At 35.9% G+C, this 26,457-nt stretch overlaps 2 protein-coding genes across 4 annotated transcripts; one reads left to right on the forward strand and one right to left on the reverse strand.

The window, feature by feature from the left end:
- The first annotated feature begins 2,400 nt into the window (after positions 1–2,400).
- On the forward strand, positions 2,401–5,311 carry LOC110113795 (pentatricopeptide repeat-containing protein At4g02750). The gene is made up of 2 exons (XM_020846492.2): positions 2,401–3,939; positions 4,010–5,311. The coding sequence occupies exons 1-2, from the start codon at positions 2,437–2,439 to the stop codon at positions 4,814–4,816; spliced, it is 2,310 nt and encodes a 769-aa protein (XP_020702151.1). The 5' UTR covers positions 2,401–2,436; the 3' UTR covers positions 4,817–5,311.
- Positions 5,312–6,401: 1,090 nt separating this feature from the next.
- On the reverse strand, positions 6,402–11,851 carry LOC110113796 (mitogen-activated protein kinase 10). 3 transcript variants are annotated; one of them, XM_020846494.2, is made up of 11 exons: positions 11,365–11,846; positions 11,190–11,274; positions 10,119–10,527; positions 9,608–9,735; positions 9,445–9,504; positions 8,587–8,736; positions 8,354–8,509; positions 7,990–8,201; positions 7,793–7,894; positions 7,188–7,309; positions 6,402–7,081 (listed from the first exon to the last, which is right to left on the reverse strand). In XM_020846494.2, exons 2-11 carry the CDS (start codon positions 11,211–11,213, stop codon positions 6,651–6,653), a joined length of 1,794 nt encoding a protein of 597 aa, XP_020702153.1. In that variant the 5' UTR covers positions 11,214–11,274; positions 11,365–11,846; the 3' UTR covers positions 6,402–6,650. The 3 variants fall into 3 exon arrangements, with proteins under 3 accessions (XP_020702153.1, XP_020702152.1, XP_028554465.1); XM_020846493.2 differs by having other exon boundaries at positions 11,345–11,846; XM_028698632.1 differs by having other exon boundaries at positions 7,990–8,194; positions 8,386–8,509; positions 11,190–11,851.
- Positions 11,852–26,457: the final 14,606 nt, after the last annotated feature.

Here is a 26,457-nt window from a genome sequence, read left to right on the forward strand (position 1 = left end):
TTCTCAAGTCTCTATCTGGATTCAATATACTTATAATGCAGAATTAGAACCAAGTAAAAATTAAAGAATTGGGACCAAGTCAACTATAAGGCATTGGTTTCAAACCTTCTTCATGTTTATGTAATTATTTTATATTCTACCATATAAATTGAAGCTTACTAGGAAGAGCTTTAAGCTCTCCCTATTCTGTACTAACATCAAGATTAGTTATATTGCAAGTATGCTATAATTGTAATAATTAACTAAGTCGATTAAGCTTCTTTTTTTTTTCCGCAAATCGGAGAAAAGTCATTAAAGGGTTGTGTGGTTTGAAATAAAATAAGATTACATATTTCAAATACAAGAATTTTGAGAATATTTATGTTTGGTTTGAAGAAAAATAAATGTAGTATAAAATTTTGATGCATTTGGAATTTTACTATCTAATTTAATTTTGATGTGATGTAGTGCATCATAAGAATATACTTTAGGATTAGTTATCTATTTTAAACCCTTTTCTAGAATCTTCTAGAACTTTCTTCTGCATTTCTATATAAACTGTAGGAGGAAGATATAAGATAATAAAATATTTTTTTTGAACTCCAACAGTTTTATTGTTTTGACCTATTAGAGTTGTTTGTTTTTTTTTTTTTTTTGCTCCATTTCTTTATTTATCTCTCCACATTAATTGGTATAAGAGCAATGAGCTTTTGGTTGACCATAGATGAAGGAAGATAGCACTTGACGTCGATCGTGGTTTGGATGCTTTTGGGGAGACTAAAGATAAAGATAGATTGTCGATGATGCTTGAAGTCTCCACCAGCCGTCAACTAAACCGGTGAATCAACCTCCACTAGTTGGCAACCATACGAGTGAATCTAGCTCAACCAGCCCATATCGGCAAATCGACCTCCTTCGCTCAAGCATGCGGCCAGCCCGACCTTCGCTCCCGCGTCCATCCTAGTTCGCCTGTGTCCCAAAACCTGCCTCCTGCGCTTTACGTGACCGACCCGCGACCTAGCCTGCGCTCCACTCAACCGGACTGAGACTGCCCGAGCCCCTATCCATGCCATTGATAGACACCTCTCACGATCCGACACAGCTCCCGCCTTCCAAACCAACACAAGCTAGCTCTGACCCGTGGCGACATCCCCCCTTTGCTCCCACGTTGAGCAAGCTCGCCTCACCTCGCTCTCGAGCACGACCCAGACATAGTACCTAATCCCATGCTTCGCACTCGATCTTATGGCCTACTCCCCGCCTCCATTGCACACTTGGAACTCACGCAGTCTTCTCCTGGCTCGAATGCACGCGAGTAGTGCGATTCAACTTGTTCACTTCTCGCATGTTTGCATGAAGCCCATTCTTTCTCCCTCTGGTGATGACTAGGCTTGTGCCTTCACCCTGCTCCCACATGCGATTTCATCAAATACACTGTGAGAATGATACAGTGCATCATAAGTAGAATACTCCTTAGCCTTAGTATATCTAGGTTGTACCCTTTTCTATAATCTTCTAAAACTTTCTTTTGCATTTATATATACAAACTGTAAGAGGAAGATATGAGATAATGATATATTTTTGGAATTCCAACAATTTTAACTTCATTGATTTTTTTAAGCAGTTTAGTTGTGTTTTTGCTCAATTTCTTCATTGATCTCCCCACATCATGATGTATTTAAAATTCTTTATATTTGAGCAAGTTTCAAATACATCATAAATTCATCGTCATTGCCCTAGACCATCACTATTGCTACCGGCCGCCACCGCAACCGCCCAACTTCAGCTGTCACCATTAGGGTGAAATATTGTTTTGTAAAGGAACCGGAAAAAAACAGTAATGCATGGGGAATTATTTGTATAGTTAGCAATGTTATGGCTTATAAGATTACTATAATAAAATAATTTCATGATATAGTGTAATTGATCTTACTATTTAATATGATGAAATCATTATGTGGTGATCTAATATAAGTATTAGGGCTTTTAACTCTCACTCATAGTTACTGTTTAATAGCATATATAAAAAAATTTATTTGATATGACAAATATTGTACTTTCTTATATTTTTAATTAAAGAAATAAACATAAAAATTTATTTTGAGTGAAATTATTCATAATGAAAGATAATCTCTTATATTTATAAGCTGTTTGTTTCACTCATGAATCATTCCAACTAAAATCTAAATATTACTAAAAATTTAGATTTAGAGTAATCATAATTAATACCAGTGTTAATAGTTTTTATTTAATAATATATAAATTATTATAATTATTTTTAAAATTAAGAATAATTATCTTTTGAAAAAGTTCAATGAATTTTATGCAAATAACTCTTCAATGAATTTTTAACGCTTTTTTTTTATGATTGGGAAAAAATGTCCGGTTAATTGACTTAATTCAATTACAATCGTCGGTAAGGAAACCAACGGCTAGAAATTTGCGCAAGAGGTCGTCATGTTGCGTCGCTGCCAACTTCCCATCCCACGCTCGATTATTCATACCGCCACAGCCCGACACCCAAAAGCCGAACGCCGAAACCTCTCGCATCCCACCTCGAGCAACGTAAAGAGGAAGAAGAAGCCTTCCTCGCGGTCGTTAGATGCGGATGTTGTGAGATGGAACAAAACTATCACGTACCACATGCGCCATGGCCGCTTCGACGCCGCCCGCCAACTGTTCGACCAAATGCCCCGCCGCACTATCGTCTCCTGGAATACTATGCTCTCCGGCTACCTCTCCAATGACCAATACTCATCCGCCCTCTGGCTTTTTGACGCCATGCCTCACCGCGACGAGGTCTCCTGGAACACCATGATCAATGGCCACGTTCGGTATGACAAGCTAGGTGCCGCCCGCAGAATGTTCGAGCAAATGCCGATGAGAGATATCGTCTCCTGGAACACCATGATCTCCGCCTATGCTCAGAGTGGTCAAGTCGAGCAGGCACAAGAGATATTTGACCGAGCCCCTGTGAAGGATTCCGTCTCATGGAACGGGATTCTTGCTGCCTATTTACAAAATGGTCGTTTTGAGGCTGCTCAGGTGCTCTTTGAATCGAACCCGTATTGGGATACGGTGTCCTGGAATGCCATGATTGCTGGTTATTTGCGGAGGAATAGGTTGGTGGATGCTCAGCAGCTTTTCGATAGGTTGTTAGAGAAGGATATCGTTTCGTGGAACACAATGATATCTGGTTACGCGCAGAAGGGATACATGATGGAAGCAAGGCGTCTCTTTGGTGAATCTCCCTATAAAGATGTGTTCACTTGGACGGCTATGGTTTCAGGGTATGCTCAGAATGGGATGTTAGATGAGGCTAGAGTAATGTTTGATGAAATGCCTGAAAGAAATATTGTAACTTGGAATGCAATTGTTGCGGCTTATGTGCAGAACAAAAGGATGGATGAGGCAGAGGAGCTTTTCAATGTAATGCCATGCAAGAATATCAGTTCCTGGAACACAATGGTTACTGGTTACGCGCAAGTTGGGATGATTGAAAAAGCACGTAGCATTTTTGATAAGATAAATGATAGAGATCCTATATCTTGGTCTGCGATGATTGCTGGATATGCTCAGAGTGGTCACAGTGAAGAAGCACTGCAACTCTTTATAGAGATGGGGAGGAGTGGGGAGAGAATGAATCGATCATCATTTACTTGTGCCTTCAGTACCTGTGCAGACATTGCTGTGTTGGAATGTGGAATGCAAGTGCATGGGAGGCTGGTCAAAGCAGGCTATGGATTGGGTTGTTTTGTTGGGAACGCACTACTGTCAATGTACTTTAAATGTGGGAACATAGATGAAGCATATAAAGCATACGAGGAGATTTCTCAGAAGGATGTCGTCACTTGGAACACCATGATTGTTGGTTATGCTCGGCATGGGTTTGGGGATAAAGCATTGGAATCATTTGATTTGATGAGAACAACAGAGATGAAGCCGGATAACGTTACTTTGGTAAGCTTTTTCATTGCTTATGTAAGCTTCGCATATTGCTGTTCTAGCTTTATTTTTGTGCATTTTTTAGGTTGGAGTCCTATCTGCATGCAGCCATGCTGGGCTGATAAATAAAGGCATTGATTTCTTCTATTCAATGCATCAAGATTTTGGTATAAAACCAAAAGCAGAGCATTACACCTGCATGATTGACCTTCTGGGACGAGCAGGACGCCTAGCAGAAGCTCAGGCTCTGATAAAAGATCTACCATTTGAACCGGACGCAACAATGTGGGGTGCTCTGCTTGGTGCGAGTAGGATCCATCGGCATACTGAGTTAGGAAGGAAAGCAGCTGAAAAGATTTTTGAAATGGAACCTAATAATGCTGGAATGTACGTCCTTCTATCAAACCTTTATGCGTCATCTGGTAGCTGGGCTGAGGCAAGCAAACTTAGAGCGATGATGCAAGATAGAGGTGTAAGAAAGGTTCCTGGCTTCAGTTGGATCGAAGTGGATAACAGAGTTCATACTTTCTCAGTTGGGGACAATTTACATCCAGAGAAGGCGAAGATTTATGCTTTCTTAGAGGAACTAGATATGAAAATGAAGAAGGCTGGTTACGTTTCGGCAACCAATTTGGTTCTGCATGATGTAGAAGAGGAAGAAAAGGAGCAAATGTTGAAGTTTCACAGCGAAAAGCTTGCTGTTGCTTATGGCATATTGCGTCTGACCCCTGGAAGGCCAGTACGGGTGATTAAAAACCTTAGGATTTGCGAAGATTGCCACGATGCAATCAAATACATATCATTAATTGAGAACAGGTTGATAATTCTGCGTGATTCTAATCGTTTTCACCATTTTAGTTGCGGCTCATGTTCATGCAGAGATTACTGGTAAATGTCTATAATGCACAGCTTATAAAGATTCACTGTTACGTACAGCTTCTTGAGGAGGCACTTCAATGAAGAATATAATCTTACCGAGTGCAAATGAACGCACTTTCTTAGTGATCTTCTCAAGATTACAGCTTTTTCATCGAAATATATAACTGCATAAGCCATCCACGGCTTGCCTGATCAGCCCCAGCTGGTCTGCCTTCCCAAATCAAATGGCCAGCCACGAAAATTGCTACACTAGTCAACTTGCAGGTAAACCTCTAGGTCTCCGCACCCTCTTACCTTGCTCTTTATTCTGTCATCCAGACCTCAGTTGACTCAGATATGTTATCATTCACTAGAAAGGAAGGCGCTTTGCCCTTTGCCTTTTACTGAATAATTTTCCATCTATAGTAAACATATTCTAATTATTTGTACGAAATTGCGTTGGTAATGGATGTGCTTATCAACTTATGTATCAATTTTATTAAAATTATAGAGTGATTATTTTGTATAATAAAATAGCACTTGAATTTACTATGGCTTAAAATAAAAAATGAACTCTTATCATTTTGATAAATAGCATCTATTTTGAGCATATCTTACACTTTTAATAGAAAATGCACTAGAAGTTTTTGATACGACTATTTTTGTTTTAATTTTGATGACATATCTCACACTTTTAATGATAATTTTTATAAGCATTAGCAATTATTCTTCATTTAATATTTGTAAGTCTAGCATTATCAGGTCTCGAGATATCAAGATATCAGATAGTCGACAACCTGCATAAAATTTGACGAACAATCATAACATGAATCCTTTATCATATTAAATTTTGTTGTTTCATGTCAATATTTGGTTGTTTCATATTTGTGAGTGTCGTGTACATCTTAGATCTAAGGAAAACAAGATTTCTTTTATTTTCTCCCCCTCATGTGGTACAGTGAACTAACACACATATTTTTTAAATAGTTAAGAATATAATTAAATTCATGAATATTTAATTGATGAACATTAAACCCTTCAAAGTGTTTTTGCATATATGGAGAGAATTTTGGTTATTATGAATTTTAAATTCATTCCTATTTTTTGAGATAAATGTAATTTAAATTTATCCTGCACACATGGCAAAATAAATTAATTTTTGATATATCCTAATTAAAATTTTCTTAAAATATTCTTATTTTTTTTTCCATCAAGAATATTTAAACAAATTCAAGAACGCATCACATATGTAAGTTTCAAATTCGAAATATTTTAGTTAATAGTCAATCTCTCGTGTCTAGCCGTTGTCTGCTTAACCAATGAACGCATTAATGCACGTATTTTCTCCCATGTGTAAAACTTTACTATTGCTCTTGTATTAGCATAAATTTTAATAAATAAGTTTTTTAAATATAAGAGATTTTTTTTTTTCATTTAAACCTAACCAAAATAATAAAATTATAACTTAAAATCCTAATTTTAATATAATATTATGCTGCATCATAATTTACAAAATAAAAAAGATGGCTTCTCTCACCAATGGACATACTGTTCCTTCCATAAAGATATAAATTTTCATCGCGTGCTGCCCCAAACTAAAATTGTTATGAGAAAGCCTATGAAATGCAACACAAACGACCATTTTTCGTCCGTATAAATTATTTGAAGAGCAATATCTATGAGTTCACTGGAATTGAATAGTTTTACTAGAACTATGTTTTACAAGATCCTTCAAACTGTACCATCTCCTTATTGTCTGACCAACTATTTCCCATCCAATTCCTCTCATTTAAAATGTAGCAGTTCGTTCTCAAACCACCAATGAAGGGGAAAAAAAATGAAGAGCAGAAGTCACTAATGTCAGGTACCTAGTACATCCCCGACATGCCAAATTGGGAGGCGCCGACCTTCCGGTGGGCAACGGAGGCGGCCGCGACAGCAATACCAACATATGGGATGGGCTTTGCTTCAAGTATGTTAGCATCAATGCCGTTTGTTCTCTCGCTCTGTGCAGGTTTACTGGCGCCTAACAGAAAGAATGGAGATGCTCTCATGTCTATTGCGATGTCTGGAGCCACCTTACTGGGCATGCAAGGCTGAGGGTGGCGTGCATTATCCTCAACTTCGGCTCCCATCTTGCTTGCTGACTTACTGGCAGTTCTGTGAAAACAGTAAGCCGGAGGAAGACAAGGTTGCAGTGGAGGCACTGCATTCCTTATCAGACGTCGAGGATCGTATGGGTCCTTTATGCTTCCATTCTCCAACGGCATTACTGGTCCAACAACTTTTCCCGGCTTCGCTGCAAAGTCATTAAATTGAAATTATTTTAATCCTACATGCAAAATAACTAGAAGAATGGACTAAAATGGAGATAAAGAGATAAGGCTCGAGGGCAAAGAACAAACCAACTGGGATCCTTTGAGGTGCTGGTGAAACCCTTCCTATATGTCCAGGAATCCGCTCAGCTCCTCTAGGATTATTACCTTGCTCCGCCGGAGGTATTGTAGTTGAGTGGACAACTGATGATCTGAAAAAGAAAAAAACTAAAATGTTATGACAGATGAAGCAGGAAATCAACTTTGTTATCCATTAAAGTATTCATGGAAAAAGATTATAATGACAAATGTAGCAGAATAAGATCAAGATTTAACAATAAGTATGATGGTACAATCATATGCAGATAATTTGTTCAGTAAACTGAAGTATTTACAATCGATTATAGGTGTTTAAAAATAATTTAAAAATCATGCAAATTATGTTTAATTCAATGACATACAACCTTAAATAGTTGGTTTCTAATAAGTTAGATTGACGGCTTATGCAAGTAGAAGGGAAAGAGGAAAAGCTTGATGTGGAACCTCCCTCTCCCCCCATTTCAATCCAGAATACTCTATTTTCTCCACTAACATCCTCAACTAATTACGTCATGCAATTTCTCAATGAAGATGCAACGGGCATTAACAATAAAGTGCAAGATTCCTATAACACAAATAACGATAATTAACATTACCTGGGAAGAGAAACATGATTCCTCTCTAGTGGAATTACAGGAGCACTTTTACCACCATTTTCTTCAAGATGAGCAAATTGTCTTTTAAATTGATCAACAGCACTATAAGATTGAGATAAAAACATCAGCAATAGGTATACAACGACTCATTCACTTCACAGAATTAAATGGTATATTGATATAATCACAGAATTGACCTAGGATAAAGGAAGTTTGTTCTCTCTGTTCCATTGATGTAATCTTTGAGAAGTTGAGGGTGATATTCCAATATCTCACGAAAGATAAGTTCCCTAATATCTTCTTTAGTTACTCTTCGTCTCTCAAATTCAAACTCCATTTTTGTGATTGGTTGGCAGGAGGGCTCCCTCTCCACTTTAGACAAGCCTTTAAAGTAAGGATCAGCCAATGCCTATAATTACAAACCAATTAAATAGTAAACTAATCTACCAAAAAACATCATGCAAGATATCATATGAAATTTTGTATTCCCATAAGCTATAATAGTTTGCTTGAATTAATGAACAAACAGAGGAGTTTCAGCAAGAAAAGAGAAGTATATACCTCCTCAGCAGTTGGCCGGTCCTTTGGATCAAATGCTAGAAGTCTTTCCAAGAGTTTCAGTGCAGACGGATCCGCATTTGGAAACTTCTGTGAAAAAGGTATGGGCAGCTTTTTCCTCATGCTGCTTAGATACCGTCTTGCCTTCTCATTTCGTACCTGGACTAGCAAAATACTTTATAAACTTGGATATAGAGCACCTTTCAGAATATTTTATAAATAGTAAACCGACATACCCGTGAAATGGTATCCAAAGAAGGTGTGCCTAGAACATCAGTCATCAAATCCAATTGATGAGCAACATTTTTTCCAGGAAACAAAGGCTTCCCAGTCAGAACCTCAGCAAAAATGCAACCTATGCCCCAAATGTCGATGGCAGGTGTATACTGCAAAGGAAGAATTTATCATTCTTGTCATACACATATATTGGAAAGTAAAACAATATAAAATACCTGAGACAAAAAAATGTTAGCATGTAGAGCTTCAAAATAACTCCTGAACAAACATTTATTTTCTAGTAACTAGAAAGTACCAAGCAATCGTCAAGTATTAGTAGTGCTTTTAGACAAGGACAATAGAATGTCTCTAGAAATTCAAATGTTGAATTGCGAAGCTAGTCCAGGACATTTTGACATTGGAAATAATGCATACACGCGACATGTGAGGGAGAAAGGAAGGGGTACATTAGATTGCAAGAGTGAGGAGAGTGATTCCTTCATGAGCTTATTATAGATACGTTGAAAGGCGTACAAGAATTGAGGCTCTCATATCATATGTATTAATTCTATTTAATACTTAGCAATGCATCAACAAAAGCCTACTCACACATGAAAATGACAATTTACCAATAATGTTCATATAGCACAGGCCCAACAGTGGCATAAATAAATGAAACTTAAAGGTTGAAACGATCAAGTTATATTCTTTCTTGTTAGTATGGGTCACAAAGTTCATATTCCAATTACATAGCCAGAAAAAGATAAATAGGTGAATTTAATTGCTTACAACAGTTCATATACCATCAATATAGCGTTTTCTTATCAGCATTCTTGACTAAAAAAATTTATTTCAGGTTTTATGGACCAAAAGATTACCTTGGAAAAGAATGAGCCACATAGCTCAGGTGCCCTATACCACCTTGTCGCAACATAATCCTGCATGTCATATTTTAAAATGATAATAAAAACTCATACCTAAAAGTTTTAAAAATAATAATAAGAAAAAAAAAATCAAGCAACCAAAGTACTAGAAGCAAACCGTCCAGAAAATTGTTGTGGGGGTATCACTGAATGCAACTCTTGCTAATCCAAAGTCGCAAATTTTGAGCTTGCAGTTTGCATTTGCTAGTATGTTCTTGGGCTTTAAATCTCGATGATAAACATTAGCTGCATTAGAATTATCCAATTTAAACATACACGTAAAGAATGAAAAGTATTGCAATAGCCATGAGAGTCTCAATATATATTGATCATAACACAGGTTGTGCTGAAAAAGAAATTAAACATTAGGAAAATTAAATTGAATAAAAAGGAAATGTGAATCAATTTAACAGCCAAAGGAAAATAAGGATGCTCAGAAATTGTTAAAAAATTATATTGCAGTTTCTTGTTTAACACCATAGATATGAATAGAAGGTAACAATGCAGCAACAGTCAAATCATCAAAAACAATATATCTACTTCGAGGGCACAAGCACAAATAACCAAATTAAATACAATTTTAAACAAAAGAAAAACAAATTAACCGCATCAAAGGTGAAAGTTCTAACCTGTATGAATGTATTTCAGGGCACGCAGCAGCTGATAAAGAAAAAACTGGTAATGCTCTTTTGTCAAGTCATCATTAGCCTTTATGACTTGATGAAGATCAGACTCCATAAGCTCAAAGACAACATAGATATCTTTGAAATCCCTTCTTGAAGGGGGTAGCATGATGTGCTTTATCTCTACAATGTCGGGGTGTCTAAGAAGCCTAAGAAGCTTTATCTCACGGAGAATTCGGGCAGCATCTGAGATGTGCTCAAAAATATCATGTATCTTCTTGATCGCCACTTTTCCTCCGGTATGAGTGTCTATGGCTGAGCAAACAACTCCATAGCTTCCTTTCCCAACAACCTCCTGAATTTTGTATCTATTGGCATCCCCATACTCTGTGAAAAAGTCCATCTCTGGAGAATTCTACAAAACACAGAAACATTCGGCCTCTCAAATGGCTTAATCTCAATGCATTAATCATCGATGAGTATTAACCATGCGGTAAAAATTCATAATAAGCACAAATTTATTGGCTTGTTTAGGTTGGCGCATAGTAGTGATAAGCAAATTGAATAACACACCCAAAAAATAATAAAGAGCAAATGAGCATACTAAATAAATGGAGCAATTAAACCTTAGAGATTAAGCCTGACAGTCCAATTCATTGAAAGCAGATTTGTTCTCTATTGAGGGAATCGAATGACTATTAAACAACTAAGCTAGCCTTTAAAAAGATCAATCACAACTTTGTAGCAGATATTCGTTCAAGCAAAGCTGTTTAAATCCTTATCAATATTCCAGTTAGAGGAGCTTCGCAAGATCAGGCATCAAGATAGTTCGAAAAGCACACATGAAAGCAAGAAGAAAGATATCAAATTCAAAGAGAAGGTTGCAGGTCAAAAGCAATAGCAAATCTAAAAGGTGAAACAAGTCAACATTCAACTTATCATATCTCCCAAGGATCCAATCAACCCCAATTACATCACCAAACGACATCATTTCCGCCGTTAGCAGATCCCAAGCTTCAAGCCAGATAAAAGATCGTAATAAAAGGGTTAAAAGGTACGGATCAAGAAATACCACACCTTCTTCCGCTGATCCTGCTGCATCTTGACCGTCGTTGCAGATCTCAGATCCCTAAAGCCTCAAAAACACCTCCTTTGTGAGCTCCTAAAATTAAAAATGCCCTCCTTCAAAAGAACCGTCACAGATCTGAAGCAAAATACAGCAAAAAACGTACAGATCTACAAAGAAATCAACCACATTTGCCCCATCTTCCCCTGCTCCGGATAACAAGCCCGCTGTCCCTCCCTACGTTTCTCGACACCTCCGCTGAGAATAAAGAAGCTACCAGATCTCTCATGCAGCTCGCCGCCCTCTCAGCTATAATCCCTCCTTTCAAGAGAGCGTCGGTCGGCAAGATCATAGAGAGGAGTAGAAGCAGCCAAGTGTCCCCTTGGCCTCCTGCATCGCCACCTCCGTAGTTCACAAGCACCGGCGCACACACGGTCCACCTCCTCACCGGCCGGTTCTCCAATATATCGAGCAGGATCTGTCGACAAGATAACTGCACGCTACAATAGAAGTGCGCTAGTAGCAAGATCTATCAAACCCCAAACACATCTGGTAGCTTAGAATTGAGTTGGCTCTCAGTAGGCGCGGAATGGATGAAGAGGAGAGGAAGCGTAAAAGAGGAAAGAAAGAAGGCGGAGCTCATCCCGTGAATCTAGGGCCTTCCTTTTATACGGTAACGGTCTCCGACGCCCACCTCCACCTGTCGGCTTCGGTAGCTGGTACTGTATTGATTATCCGGTAATCTATAAGAACAATGCGTTATTCTAATAAGAATTATATATAAATTAAATTTGATTACTTTTATAATAATTCAATATTCAACCTTTATGAGGAAAAATGAGAATGACAAGTCATGCACGTAGGCATGATTTTAAAATCTAATTTATCTCATGAATTTGATTAATCAAATTATTAATTACAATTATAAATATTTATATAATTAATTTTAAATTATTTGAAATATAAATAATTTATTATTTAGTGTCTTTATATTTTTTGCTTATAAAGCATTTTTTTTTTCATAAATGTGTAGATCTTTAGATGAACTTGAAGCATTGAATTAGATTTTGAAATATTTGGTTTCATTACGTTGTGTCTAAATAAGTTCAAATCAGAGGTTGTACTAATCTCAACAATCAAGATTCAAATGATGTTGTCATTGATGAAGTAGTATCAGTAGATCACAATAACGTTATTAATAATGATCACCACAAGTTAGACCGACTTGGGAATAATAATAGGGCAAGCAAATGGGGTCCCTTAATCATAATTTGAAAAAAAAATATTTATAATTAATGGGATAGCATTGTGAATGATAACAATTAGTTAGGAGGCATCTGATTGTCTATGAAATGGGGGATGAGTCTTGGAGAAAGGATGAGTTTCCAGCTTGAGATATTATACCTAGGATGTTGGTTGGAAGATGAGATGATAATCAAAAGTTAAGGCAATTTGTCGACAATCAATCGATGGACATTATGGTGGAAGCTATTGGATGATGAAAGATGTAATTCTTTCGTAATGAAATAAATTCAAATGAAGGTAGAGGCATCTTTAGCTTCTCATTTAATTGTGGGAAAAATATGATTGTGAAATGCATGATTTTATATATGAAATAAAATAAAATGATTTTTTTTTCTTATAATTTGGGCAGCAGCATTTAATGAAGGTGGGCAAAATAGTTAAAATGCTTATTATTCGATTAAAAAAAAAAAAGATTTCATGATGGATAATTACCTACCCTAAACTCTTCTTAGTTTCACCCCTAAATGAAGGCTTCAAAAGAGAATTTCTTGGCATATTAGCTATAAGTCAAATAATATGTGGGTGTGTAAAGGGTCATAGAGGCTTCCTATAAGAATTCACCAACAAAATAGCTGATATTTTCAAGTCCAATGATGAACTTGGTGGATTCCTTCCTACAAGTGGTTGAAATTAAGGATGGAATAGCTTATGAGTTTGGGCTAAATTATGAGCGGATGATGGGGCTTGGAGACACGATTGATGGCTCAACATAGGTGGCCACTACAAAGTGTGTATGACCCATTAGCGACAGTTAGCTTATACATCACAAATGGAGCCCTCTTTCTTATCCATCATAGAGTCAAAGGATTAAATATTATGGTCATATAGCTCCTTCCCATCCTTCTCTAACCATAGTCTTCTCTTCCATTTTATAGAAAGATTGGCTATCAACATGGCTCCTAAATCTATCACACTTTTAAAAAATTAAAATTAATATTCATCTATACAAATTTTATAATAAAAGAGGATTAGGTAATCATATTTTTATATTTAAAAATTAAGATCCTATAAGCAATCATTAAATCTCTTTAAAAAATGTTGTGATTATAAGATAAATATTACTTTCAATCACATTGAATTATCAATATATATTTTTATTTAGATATATTTTTTCAAATAAAATGGTATTATAATTTGAGTTCCAATAGTGTGGGGAACAAGAATGTCATGATCCTCTCTCTTCTCGGCATAGAGTGAGCATCCACTTCAAATTTCAACGGTTCAAAGCCAAGTGATATATATATCAGATTATAATGCACTCAATTCAATTTTGTTGTCTCTCTCACTTCCAAAGAAAGTGACTTGCTAACCATCCCTTTTTCTTCAAGGGCATGAAATGCACATTTAAAGCAATTATTTTGATGGAGATGGTGGCTGTTAATTTGTCAAATTCATAGGACTATAGTGCAAAAATGTTGGTGGGTTGCATACGGAGCCATAAGTCATAATAAAATCAACTAATTATGATCGTTCATCTTAAAAATATGGTTGTAACTTGTAAGTTGCCATCTTCACTAGTTAAATAAGAGATTTAACCTTTTTTTTTTAGATGGCTCAGTTAGACTTTATTTTGTTAAGCTATGTTAATTATCTGAATTTATTTTAGTATATGAAAAAAAAGTTAATTGTTTTTATGCAAATTTGTCAGCTAGTACATAAATTTTTTTTATTTCTCCTAAAATTAGAAGAAAAGAATATAAATGCAATATAATAATCTTTTGAATATGTTTTATATAAATAAAAAATCTATTTAAAAATAAACATTAAAAAATGAAATTTGATAAAGTTTGAATTTCTAATACTTTTGTTGCGGACTGGAACATTCACGGTGGTAGAGAGAGCTTAATGTCTTAGCTTTGAACTAAGATCCATTACAGATAGAGATAAAGAGAGAGGTGTGACAGAGTCATAAGTGATATTAATATTTTATGTGAAAAATCCTGAAAATGGAAAAAATCATGGGCCTGGTCCAGTTGAAATGATTACACTATTGTTTATTATTGATTACAAATTAGGCCCTTCCATGAGGTGAAGACATTGGCTTGATGTTGTAAATATACATCATATATGCACATTACAAGGTGGTAGTTAGAAGAATCTAATGATATGAGAGTTGTTCTCAAGAGGTTGCAGGTCTGCTCATTCGGCTAGCAGGACTGTAGTCGGGCAACGGTAATCGGAGGAATAGTAGTCAATGAGTGAAAAACGGTAGGGTGGACCGTACTCAGTGGGTAACGGTGGTCCAAGTGATCATTGTCAGTAGGTGACGAAGGTCGCAGGGGTTGTATTACATGGGTGATGTTTGTCAGAGAGACAAATGTCGATGGGCGACGGTGATCTGAGGGACCGTAGTCAGCAGGTGACGGAAGGTCAAATGGACTGTATTAGATGGGCGATGTTGGTCAGATGGACCATTGTCGATGGGCGACGATGGTCAAAGGGACTATAGTCAGAGGGCGATTCTAGTTTGAGTGATCATAGTCGACGAGCGACGGTGGTCCAATGGTTTTCGACGACCAGGCCGGAATTTGAAGATGGTCGAGCAGAAGTGCAGCGGTAGTCCACAATCGGGTGGTAGTCTCATTAGCCGAGTGGAAGTCTGGTGGTGGTCAGCGGCCGGGTGGAAGTCCGGCAGCTGTCGATGTCTTGGTGGTGGTTCGATGATGGTCGTGCAAAAGTCCAGCAACATTTGGTGGAGGTTTGTCAGTGGTGGTGTTTGAGCTCTTGAATCCTCAGGGCTTTCTCCGTTAAAGGTCAGTGCTCCAAGTCCCCCTCTCATGCAAAAAGTGTGGATCTATTTATTGATTTTTTAGAGTGACATACTTCATAAATATGGAGAAAATTAGGGGCAGATTTGAAGTGCTCAATTGGACGACCCATATTGATCACTTGGATCATAAAGTGTTTGTCAAGCATTTATGTGCCCAAATGTTTTCATAATTAAGTGATATTGGACTCATTGAATTCTTCTTGTGGAGCCGCTCGATTACACTATAAGCATGTTATATTTGGATACCACTTGCAATTTATGCTTTAAACCTTCCAAATAGCTTTAGCCCTTGATTTGGACCCATTTGGGTTTAGATTGGACCAATTTTGGTGTCATTGGGTTCGTCTCTTCGACACATTCAATTTGACCATAAGTTTGTTGAAATTGGAGTTTAGAAGGTTCTGAATTTAATTTTGGAAGTTTCTAACTTAAATTGCCTCGAGATTCGTGCACGATCAAGATAAATTTTTGTGTCATATCATAAAAGAGAAAAATCATGTGATATAATCTAGTTGAAATGATTCCACTAGTGTTTGTCATCTATTATAAATGACTCATTTTCCTATATTTGAGAAATGTATTGATAAAATATATTAGACATGAAATATATAGAAAATGATGGTTGAGATATTATAGTTGAGAGATGGTGGTTAGAGGATCGTAGTAAAATAATGATGATCAACGATGGTGATCAGGAGACGTTTTATCAAATGATTGTGATTGATGGATCATAATTAGGAGATGATGTTCAGAAGAGCATAGTTAGATGATAATGATTGGAGGATTATAAGAGGACAATAGTCGTCGTAGGATAATTGTTGGCCAATTGAGGTCCGAAGACCTTAGTAGTTTGATGGAGGCTAAAAGATTGTAGTTAGACGATAGAGTTTAGATATTAATATTTGGGCAAAGGTAATCGAAAAATCAAAATTGAGCAACGATTGTAAGAGGATCATAAATCATAATTAGTTCATGTCAGTCAAAGGACTGTAGTCAAATGACAATGGTTGAAAAACCATAGTTAAGTGACAGTGATTAAGTGGTTGTAGTTTGATGGTGATGTTCATATAGCGGTGATTGGGTAGAGCTCAAAAAATCTTCAAATCTCAAAGCTCTTTGGAGTCTCAAGCCAAGGTCCAAGCCATCTTTCATATAAAGAGTTTGTGTATAATTATAGATTTTTGAGTGTAGCATGCCCCATAAATATAATCAAAATTAAGAAAACTCCATCAGACTTCTTGTATTAATTCTCTTGATCTAGACCATTCTTTTAGCATTTAAGTGTCTTAATAATGTTGCAATTAGATAACAGTAGGCTTGTTGGATTTGACGCATTAAGACACTCAAATTGACTTTAAGCGAATGAGATTACGATATTCGTTGATCCTCAAATTAGCGTGCAAAAGTTTCTAGTGTGCTTGAAGTGCTTGGACCCGGATCATACCATTTTTGGTGTTCTTGGTTTTATCTCATCAAGACATTCAATTTGATCTAAAATTGGAGTTCATATGAATTTATTTAATTATTTTATTCAAATATATATCGAGATTTGTACCCGATCAAGTTGAACAATTATTAATAACAAAAAAGAATAATTATTTGTTAGGGTTGTCAATTCCAATCAAACATTTCAATCTGTTCAACACTACCAAATAAAGAAGAAAAGAGAAAACAGAAAAGAAAGATAAAGATGAAATTCATGTATTGTTCCTCATATCATCATGCTCCACAAATGAGGTATTTATAGGATATTGAAGGTTATGAAAGGGATAGGAAAAAAATAGAATCAGAATGGTCTCATAGTAAAAATTGTGAAAGGGATAGGAAAAATAGAATTTGGATGTTAGCGTATTTGGAGATTAGGGTAGAAATTATTCGAACTATTCAACACTATCAAATTTTTAAAAACAAAAAAATAAAGAGAAAAAATTCATTCATTAATCTTCCCCCTCATTAAGATATTTACACATATAACACAACATCGTGAACTTTTTCTACTAAATTTCTAGATGGAGAGCTCTCAAATAGGGAAAATTATTGTATCCGGTCACCGGATGAGGAGATAGGTTCGGATATTAATAAATATTATTTTAAATTAAGCGCATCAAAGCGCAGGCAAAGCGCAAGTCAAAAAGCGCAGTCAAAGCGCAAGTCAAAAGCGCAGGTGACGTGGCAAATTTTTATTGGATGTCCGAATCTATTTTCCGCGTCCAGTGACCGGATGCAATAATTTGCCCTCAAATAGACTCACCACCAACAAAGATAATATAAAAGAATGGTCCAATTTGTCGTATATTAGACACTAATATAATGTATGGATGCAGCTTATAAAAAAAAATATTTATCGAGTGACACTCTTCAATTGTTCAAATATTGTTCATTTGTTCTAAACTTTGTAAATTCAATTTCTTAGTTTTTAAAATTATAATAATATCTCTCTTATATTAGAATAACTGATTTAATTAAGATATTTTAAATCAGTTATTCTAATATAATGGGGCTTGGTGTATCTCGGAAGTTGGTAATTCCTCATTTAAGAATTTTATTTTGAATCTCTCAATTGATAATGATAGCTTGAATCATATTGGATGGGACAATATGGGAAACGCTAAGTTTAAAGAATTATGTTTATACTATTTTGTATATGATGAACATTTTGACTGGCATCATTTGGTTTGGCATAAAAAACATGCATTGAGGTATTCGGCTTATTCTTGGCTGGCTCTCAGAGGTGGTTTAAAAACTTGTGATGTTTTGGCTGCCAGAAACATCCCAATTCCGAATAAAATTTGCACTTTTTGCCATAATAGTTTGGAGACCACGTCACATCTGATGTTTGAATGTGATTTCTTTTAAGGTGTTAGTTAAACTCATTACTTCATTTCAGACGCATTATTTTAGGCCGACAGTCTTTTTAGTTTTTAGCTCTTCTCCATATTGAAAATTTGGATAAGTCTGAAAGTATTAAGCAGGTCTCCTTCTTATTCTGAATGTTGCTGTTTATTTCATCTGGCTGGAGAGGAATAATAGAAGGTTTAAGTCTAATGCTATTCAAATTCTCTTGCCAAGAAAATCTCTAAAGCAATTATTATCAAGTTATCGGGCTGGAAAAATGTCAATGAGGTTAAGGAGGCTTGGAAACTAGAATATTACTGATGTGGTTTCACTTGCTGTCTTTTTATTTTATTTTATTTTATTCTGTGGGAGGTATGGTACCTCTTTGGACGGATTATGACTACTGTTAGGTGGAATGTCTATTACCTGTTTTGTAGTTGGTGCATCTATGCATTGGGATTGCTGGTGTCAATTTTTTGATGTCCGACCCATTTACGGAGGTGATTTGTGCTGCTCGGCTATCTCAGAGGATTTCTCAATTTTGACAAGCAGGGTTTTAGGCTATGGACAATGATGACAACCTACTATCTTCTTTCTGGATGGTCTACGGGCAATCGAAGAAGAAATGGAAACTCGTATCATGAAATTCAATATATTTCTGAGTCCCAGCCATACAATTTTTTCTGTCTGATCAATTTTTTTCTGTTCCCATTTTTGTGTCTTTTTGTAACTGTTTGTTGTTTATCTGTTGTTCTTGTGTATGTTATGATTTGCTATTGTTTTTCTTTATTACACTTGTAAGTTTCTTTTTTGTTATCAATAAAATGGGCTAAGCCCTCAATTTTTTTTTAAAAAAAAATTAAGATATTTTCCCTTTAATAACAGATTTGCACAATAAATACAATTTTTTTCCCCAAACAGAACTTTTAAACGGTACAGATTCCGGTTGCCCTTTTTTTTCAGTTTATATCGAAAAAAAAAAACGAAAACTTAGCATTAATTGGTACTTGTGAGCAACGAAAAGAACAAAGGGCATGCCCCAGAAAAAGGAAGAAAAGAGGAGAAGGACAATAACGACTAGAGTGGGCGTAAAGAAAATGGCATAGCTCCCACGTGCCGTGCACGAATCTTACGGCAACAGTTTTCTTATGTGAGTTGTTTGTGCCTTTGTGGCAGCCTTCTAATTATTATTATTATTATTTTTTTATTTTATTATGAAAATATAAATTTAATGTAAAGGAAATCTAATTTTAAAATCTTGATAATAATTTTGGAAAATTTAACAACTAAATTAACTAATACTTACAAAAATATTTTGTTCAAAAGAGTATCTCGATGTGACAAATTGAGTATTGTATAAAACATTATAATTCGAGTCTAAAAATACTTAAATATAACACTCAAAATTATAGTTGAAAACTTATTTAGACTATATAAAGATCGAACGACTTACAAATTTTGTCTGTTTAAAATTTTAAAGAGCGCTCGATGAGACAAATTTAATGAGCCTAATATTACTAAATTATAATTTAATTAAGATTCTAAGTTGCCTTAAAAGTATTGAATAATAAAAGATGATTAACATGAATTATCTAACAGAATGTTTGAATTTTAATCATTGTCAATATTCTTCGTATATTAATATTGGTGCCTACAAACGTCCATAACCACCAATGACATCTCCCACCACGGTTCGTTAACGCTACTCATTATTGATCATTACTAACATTTGTCATCAAATGTTGAGAGATTCTAATAATCCAAATTGTTAAATATCGAGATATTATCCGCTTTGACATAAGAGCATCAAAATTTTATCTTGTTAGTGTAACTTCCTCTTAGACCACCCATCCCAGAATTGCTCTGGGATGAGCACGCTTAAGTGCGGAAATTCTTAAATGAAATTCCAATAATTACACCAAAAAGCATCTCAATGTTTAAAAATTTAACTTCTTCTACTTAAAGATTTCACAGAGATGACACTAACATTTATCTTCATTTGTTACTGATGAACAATAGCATATATCACAATGCATTGTAATCTCATATTCTCTTGCGAAATATAAGGATGCACCATTATGCTTTATTAAGAATAGACAAAAGAAAACCTTAGTGTTAGGTCTATCATTAATCATTCAATATTTAAATGGTTTATTAAGGGCATCTCAAACCGAAAACTCCATTTTTCACAGCAAAACATCAAAATGCGGTAATTCTGCTCCAATCGAACTCCAATTCGCGGGCTTCCCTCATCGTAACCGTCATTCTCCATTTCGCGGGTAAATCTCATTGACACATAAAAATTTAGCAGGTGAACAGCGCGGCGTCAATATTGGCGTTGTACTGTTCATCAGCAAACAAATGTCGGAAAAAAAAGTCGTTCGGTTGCGACGTTTGAGGGCCTCCATTCAGTTGTTTGCCGAACGGTTGAAGATGATCTAAGCATCTTATGAATATTTCCGCGAAAGAGACAATCTACTAGTTCTCATAATTATACACTAATTTAATCCTGTATTAGTTTTCTGAAAACTTACTACTTAACTGTCGAGTTACTTAGATTGTGACTGGTTACTTGTACTCGCTATATAAGTAATTAAATAATTGTATAAATTGAATGTGAAATGGTTCGTACGTCATTATTCACGAGGGCCACCGGCCTTCTTGCTTCCTTACGAAATAGGACAAGCTTGCAGACGAATCATCCGTTCATACACAACGAGAAAAATGAGAGTGACGTGCGGCAATTATTTCGGTAGATAATCTTTTTAATGGTTTTATTTATAAAAATATGAAGAGATTTTTTATGATTTTTTGAAAAAAACAAAGGATATGTTATTATTACTAAGTTTATTATTATGTTATTAAAAATTTTGACGCATTATTAGTTTTTAAATGTGATTTATTTTTTAATTATATAAAATAAATAAATAGTTTATTATTTTATATTATATATTATATGAAAATAATTGTAGTATAGAGCTCAAAAGTATACTATATTTAATAATTTTATGATTTATTAAATTATGAGCTGATTAAATTTTTTATTTTATTTATTTATTTGCAAATTGATATCAGATAATTTTAAGCTTTTTAAAAATAAAATAAATTTCATATATCAAATTTTACAATAATAATAATAGAATATGGATTTTTTTTCCCCTATATGGATTCATGGTTGCTGCTTGTCGCAAGCGAGGATGGATAAATTATTGCACATCAAATCGGCCAAAGGTAGCCTAATAATTAAGCTGCCTTTATTTTTATTTTTATTTTTTCCACTTATTACTGTTAGTAATTAGGATGTCTCTCTTCCCATAGTGTGATTCACGTTTCAATGTATTCTAATTAATTAACTGCTAATTTTAATTATGGCTAAGAAAATAATAATAATCAAATAGATATTTATGATTGCAATATGAAAAACAAAGCAGAAAGAAGTTTTTTTTTTACTTATTACAATGATAGTTCAAAAAAGGAGCAATACTACTTGGGATTTGAAAAATTCATCTGATTAAGTATGAAATTTAATGTAATATTTGAGTATTGTTGCGTCCTAGAGTATTCGCAGCGGTAGAGAAATATGTAGTTTAACATCTTAGCGTTGTACGAAGATCCAGCACGCACACAGATAAGAGAGAGGGTGTAGTGTTCATAAGAGACATAAGAGTTTTTAAGTGGAAATCCCTTAAAAGGGGGAAAGCCATGGGGTCTGACCAATTTTGAATGAATAACCTAGTATTTGTAGTCGATTACAAACGAGGCTGTCCCTTGGGAGAAGGCCTTGACTTGATGTCACAAATGTACATGCATCATATAGAGCGCATTACATGGTGGTAGTTACAATAATCTGCATAAAATATTTGTTTGGTTGGCAGGACAAGAGCCGATATTATAGAGGTCAGAAAGATCGTAGTAGGCGACGGATGTCGGAAGAATTGTAGTCGGCAGGAGATAGGGGTCAGAAAAGACCATAATAGTAGAGCAATTCTCCGGTAGAACTCTGGTAGTCAAGTGGTTGTCTGGCAGAAGTTCGGGCATCAAGTGGTAGTCTGGCAGAAGTCTTAGGTGGTGGTCCGGTAGAAGTCTGGGCGTCAGGTGATAGTCCGAGAGAAGTTCGGGCATCAGGTGGGGGTTCGACAGAAGTCAGGGCCTCAGGTGATGGTACGGTAGAATTTTTGTCCACAGGTGGTGGTGCGAAGCCTCAGGTGGTGGTCCAGGAGAAGTACGAGCCTCAAGTGGTGGTCCGGCAAAACTTCGGGCCTCAGATGGTGATCCGGGAGAAGTCCGGACCTCAAGTGGTCGTCCGGCAGAACTCCGGGCCTTAGGTGTGATCTAGTAGAAGTCCGAGCCATAGGTGGTGGTCCGGTAGAAGTCCGGGCCTCAGATGGTGGTCCGGCAGAAATCCAAGCGGTGGTCGAGGAGGAGCAAGGAGGCAAGAGCAATCTCCGATCTCTCTCTTGCTCTTTTTCTTGGAGCCCCCCTTTCAAGAGGGATGAGGGGTCTATTTCTAGATTTCCTAGAGTGGCATGGCCCGTAAATAGGTGGGAGATCAAGGGCATATGGAGAGTGGCTTGGATGGACGGCCGATGTTGAATCCCTTGATTATGGATTGTTTAATGGACATTTGAATGTGTTGGTGATGTCATAATTTGGTGATCTTGAGCTCGTCGGATTTGTCTCGTCGAGCTTCTCGATTTGTTGAGCTAGTTTCTTTTCTTATCGGAGCTCTTCTGCTCCTTTCTTTATTTGTTTTTCTTTTTCTTGCTTGTAAGTTGCCATTGATTACGCTTAAAATTTTCAAAATAAAAAAAATAAATGGACCATTGACCGGTGAATTAAATAAGGACCAGGTACTATTGATTTCTCGTGGGAGGAATCCCGATCCCCTGTCGTCGTCACAAGTCGTGGACGGCGATCGTCCACCCGCTCTTTTCCTCCTTATAATTAATGTTTAATAATAGTTTTTTTGGGTAATTTGTGGCCAAAGCCCATTTTATAAATTATAATAAACTGAGAAAATTAGAGGAATAAAAAGAAGCAAGCAACTACCAAAACAAAACGGTAGAAGCAAGTAAAAAGAAGACCTGTAAAAACAAAATAAAATTACAACATCATGAAAACAAGGAAATGGGTCAAAAGAGGACTAAGAATGCTCAATAAGAAGAGATCTCCATTAGGCGAAAAGAGCATCAAAACTCCTGGTTTCCGAGGAAGACCGTCCAAGGAGAAGATTGGTAGCATTAGCACTCATCATTGTCCATAAAAAAAAAAAGTTCGGCCAAACATACCGCAGCAGCAAAAATTCTCTGGTTGTCAAACAAAGCCATCCATGGGAAAAAGGGACCTGAACAAAAACAGATAGCATAGAGCAGAAGACAAATATAATGATCCAACGCTTTCGTCCCAGAACAGACTGGGACAAAACAGGGCGCATAAAACCCACATTAAGCCAAAAATTGTCTAATTGTACATGCGCACATTTTTCCAGTGGGAAGTTTTATAAAGTATGGCTTTTTTTATTCTCTAGCCACAGTAGTCGAGCAATCAAATGATTTGCCAAAAATACGATCATTTCTTGCCCTCCAAGTGAAGTAAATAGTAGCACTAATAATCAGATAGAAGAGGTAAAGCACGTTCTCTACTCAGCCTATTCTCTTCCAAAAAACAATAAGCTTGGAATAGGTTTGGCCTCAACAACAGTGACCCAATCCCCGGGATTAAAGATTTGAGAATGCCAAAAGTAAAATCATATTCAAAGAAGAGGTGATTATGTGTTTCAGCTTCCTTATAACAGAAGTTGCATATAGGGTCCATAGGAATACCTCGCCAACCAAGAGATCATCAGTTTTAAGGCCAAATTTAAAGGCCATCCAAGAGTAGGCAGAGTATTTTAACGCATACCGCTTGTTCCACACATATTTGTACCAATTAACAGCATTTAGATTTGAGTAATATTGCATCTTAAAGGCACGAGTAGTAGGGCTGTCAGACCTCACCCAAAGGCAACCAGTACTAGAGGTGTAAATGGGAACAGATTTAATCGCAGCTGTAATAGAATTCCCTAAGATTGTTGAAATGGACCAAAACCCATTGACTATAAATTATTAACTTTACTATTAGAGAAAAAGAAGCCAAAATCTTCATTAAAGATTTCCCATGACACCAAGGGTTTGAAGATGGTATTAACAATATGCATTAACCTTATAGGTGATCAATTCAGAAGGCTGTCATTGTTGGTGTTGATGGCATACATTGGCCTTATAACATACATCAATGTTGATGAAGCCAGTGGGCATTGGTGTAGTTAGGAGATAGTGGTTGGGAGACTATATTGGGGTGATAGTAGTCGGGATATTATAATCAATTGGTGGTGGTTGAAGGACTATAATTAAGTGATGACGATCAGGTGACTATAGAAAAGTGATGGTAGTTGAAGGATCTTTGTTGGGCGATGATGGCCAGTTGATTATAGTTAGGAGATGTTTGTCGAAAGATCATAGTTGAGACAATGTGATTGAATAACCGTAGTGGGCAATGATGGTCATAATATTAGTGTCATACTATGGTTGGAGTACCATAGTTAGCGAACAATGATTTAAAGATCATACTCAAGCAACAATGGAATGGAGACCTTAGTCAAATGATGGTGTTTAAGATACCATAATTAGGCAACATTGGTTAGAAGATCATAGGCAGATGACAGTGGTCAGAAGATCAAATTCAGATAACAATGATCGGGGGACCATTGTTAGGTAATAGTTGTCAAAAGATTATAGTCGATTGGTCATGGTCGGGAGGCCATAGTCGAGGAATAGTGTTTGGGTGATCGTGTGAAGCATGGTGGTTAGTAGGTTGTAATCGAGTAATGTGATTGTGGGTGCCAATAGTTTGATCTCGGAGCTTTCTCCATTTTTAAGTCTAGTTCAAAACTCCAGGCCCATCTCACATTCATATAAAGAATTTTAGTCAATTAAAATTTTTTGATCATCAAATTAATATCATGAAAATTTTAACCACGCTTTAAATGCTTGATTTGGGGCTTATTTGGACACATATCAGTTTATTTTAATTTTCTTTTATCTCACTGATATGTTTAGTTTGACTGCAAATGTATTAAAATTAGAGTTCTAATGAACCCAATGATAGAATTCCAATAAGATTTTAACTGCTGCTATAGAAAATAGTAAAAACTCGTTGAAAATGTGTATGTTTCGGACCTAACTCTTAAATTTGCAAGAAACTTCGATGAAACTCTTGAGCAAATGTCTTTTGTCTGCGACACTCAAAACTAGCTAAAAAAAAAAACTAATGTGTTCTGAATTAATTTCAATTGATTCCAAATCAAAATCTTACAAATTAAAGCATAGTCGTTTTTCCGCTCTTGCTGTGCTTGCCCATACAACATTTTTCGAAAGCAGTGTGTTGAGGAAGTAGAACCACACAGAGAAATAAACAAGAAATAAAAAATCAAGATCTAATGTGAAAAACTTAAAATCGAAAAAATTACAGAGCTATACTATGCCAAGAAATTCACTATGAAAATTTGGGAGAAATAGTAATGATCTTTCTCCTCTCTCACTCTCTCCCTGCTTCTCTCTTCACTCTTGTACCGTTCTCACACTACAACATATAAAGAGAAACTTATAAAATCATAAAGGGACGCAACCCTTAATGAAAAACAATAAAGAAAATTGTAAGTCTGTCTTGCAGCATCGCGGAATCAAGTTTGGTGTACCGCAACGCTCAATTATCTATTTTTAATTTGACAGACAATGTTGCAGTGCCGGGATTTGTAGCATCACAATTCTTCGCTCTCTGTCTTTCTCCAAACAAACTATGCATCGCTAGGGTTCACAACGCCCACAACACTGTACAGTTGTACAGAAAAACTTTCGGGTGCAAAACACCTGAATCTAAGTAGGAGGAGGACCCCTGCAACCTTCAACAAGCTTGATAGACTAAATTTAGGTCCGAGATAACAATATAGTCCAATTGATCAACGCAATCATATTTGACAAAGAGCTAATATATTAGCCAAATTAAAATTATAATTACGATCTGAAAAACAAAACAGTTGAAAAACTATCTCATATGAACACTTAGTTAATTGAGATTTTAGAAGTTATTGATTATAATCAACTATCACCCCCCCCCCCCCCCAAAATTTTTTTTTTTTTCTTTTTTTTAAATTTTTTTGTTGTTTTTTCTGGGTGCCAATAGTTTGATCTCGGAGCTTTCTCCATTTTCAAGTCTAGTTCAAAACTCCAGGCCCATCTCGCATTCATATAAAGAATTTTAGTCAATTAAAATTTTTTGATCATCAAATTAATATCATCAAATTAACCACGCTTTAAATGCTTGATTTGGGG

The sequence above is a fragment of the Dendrobium catenatum genome, unplaced genomic scaffold (genome assembly GCF_001605985.2).
Source record: "Dendrobium catenatum unplaced genomic scaffold, ASM160598v2 fragScaff_scaffold_1117, whole genome shotgun sequence".
Classification (NCBI taxonomy): domain Eukaryota; kingdom Viridiplantae; phylum Streptophyta; class Magnoliopsida; order Asparagales; family Orchidaceae; genus Dendrobium; species Dendrobium catenatum.

Coding starts and splice junctions, on each gene's coding strand:
- LOC110113796 (XM_020846494.2), bottom strand. CDS start 11,213: ATGCAGCAGGATCAGCGGAAGAAG. Junction 7,895..7,989: donor ACAAACTTCCTTTATCCTAG/GTCAATTCTGTG, acceptor TCAATCTTATAG/TGCTGTTGATCAATTTAAAA. Junction 7,082..7,187: donor ACCTCAAAGGATCCCAGTTG/GTTTGTTCTTTG, acceptor ATGACTTTGCAG/CGAAGCCGGGAAAAGTTGTT.
- LOC110113795 (XM_020846492.2), top strand. CDS start 2,437: ATGTTGCGTCGCTGCCAACTTCCCATCCCACGCTCGATTATTCATACC. Junction 3,940..4,009: donor AGCCGGATAACGTTACTTTG/GTAAGCTTTTTC, acceptor TGCATTTTTTAG/GTTGGAGTCCTATCTGCATG.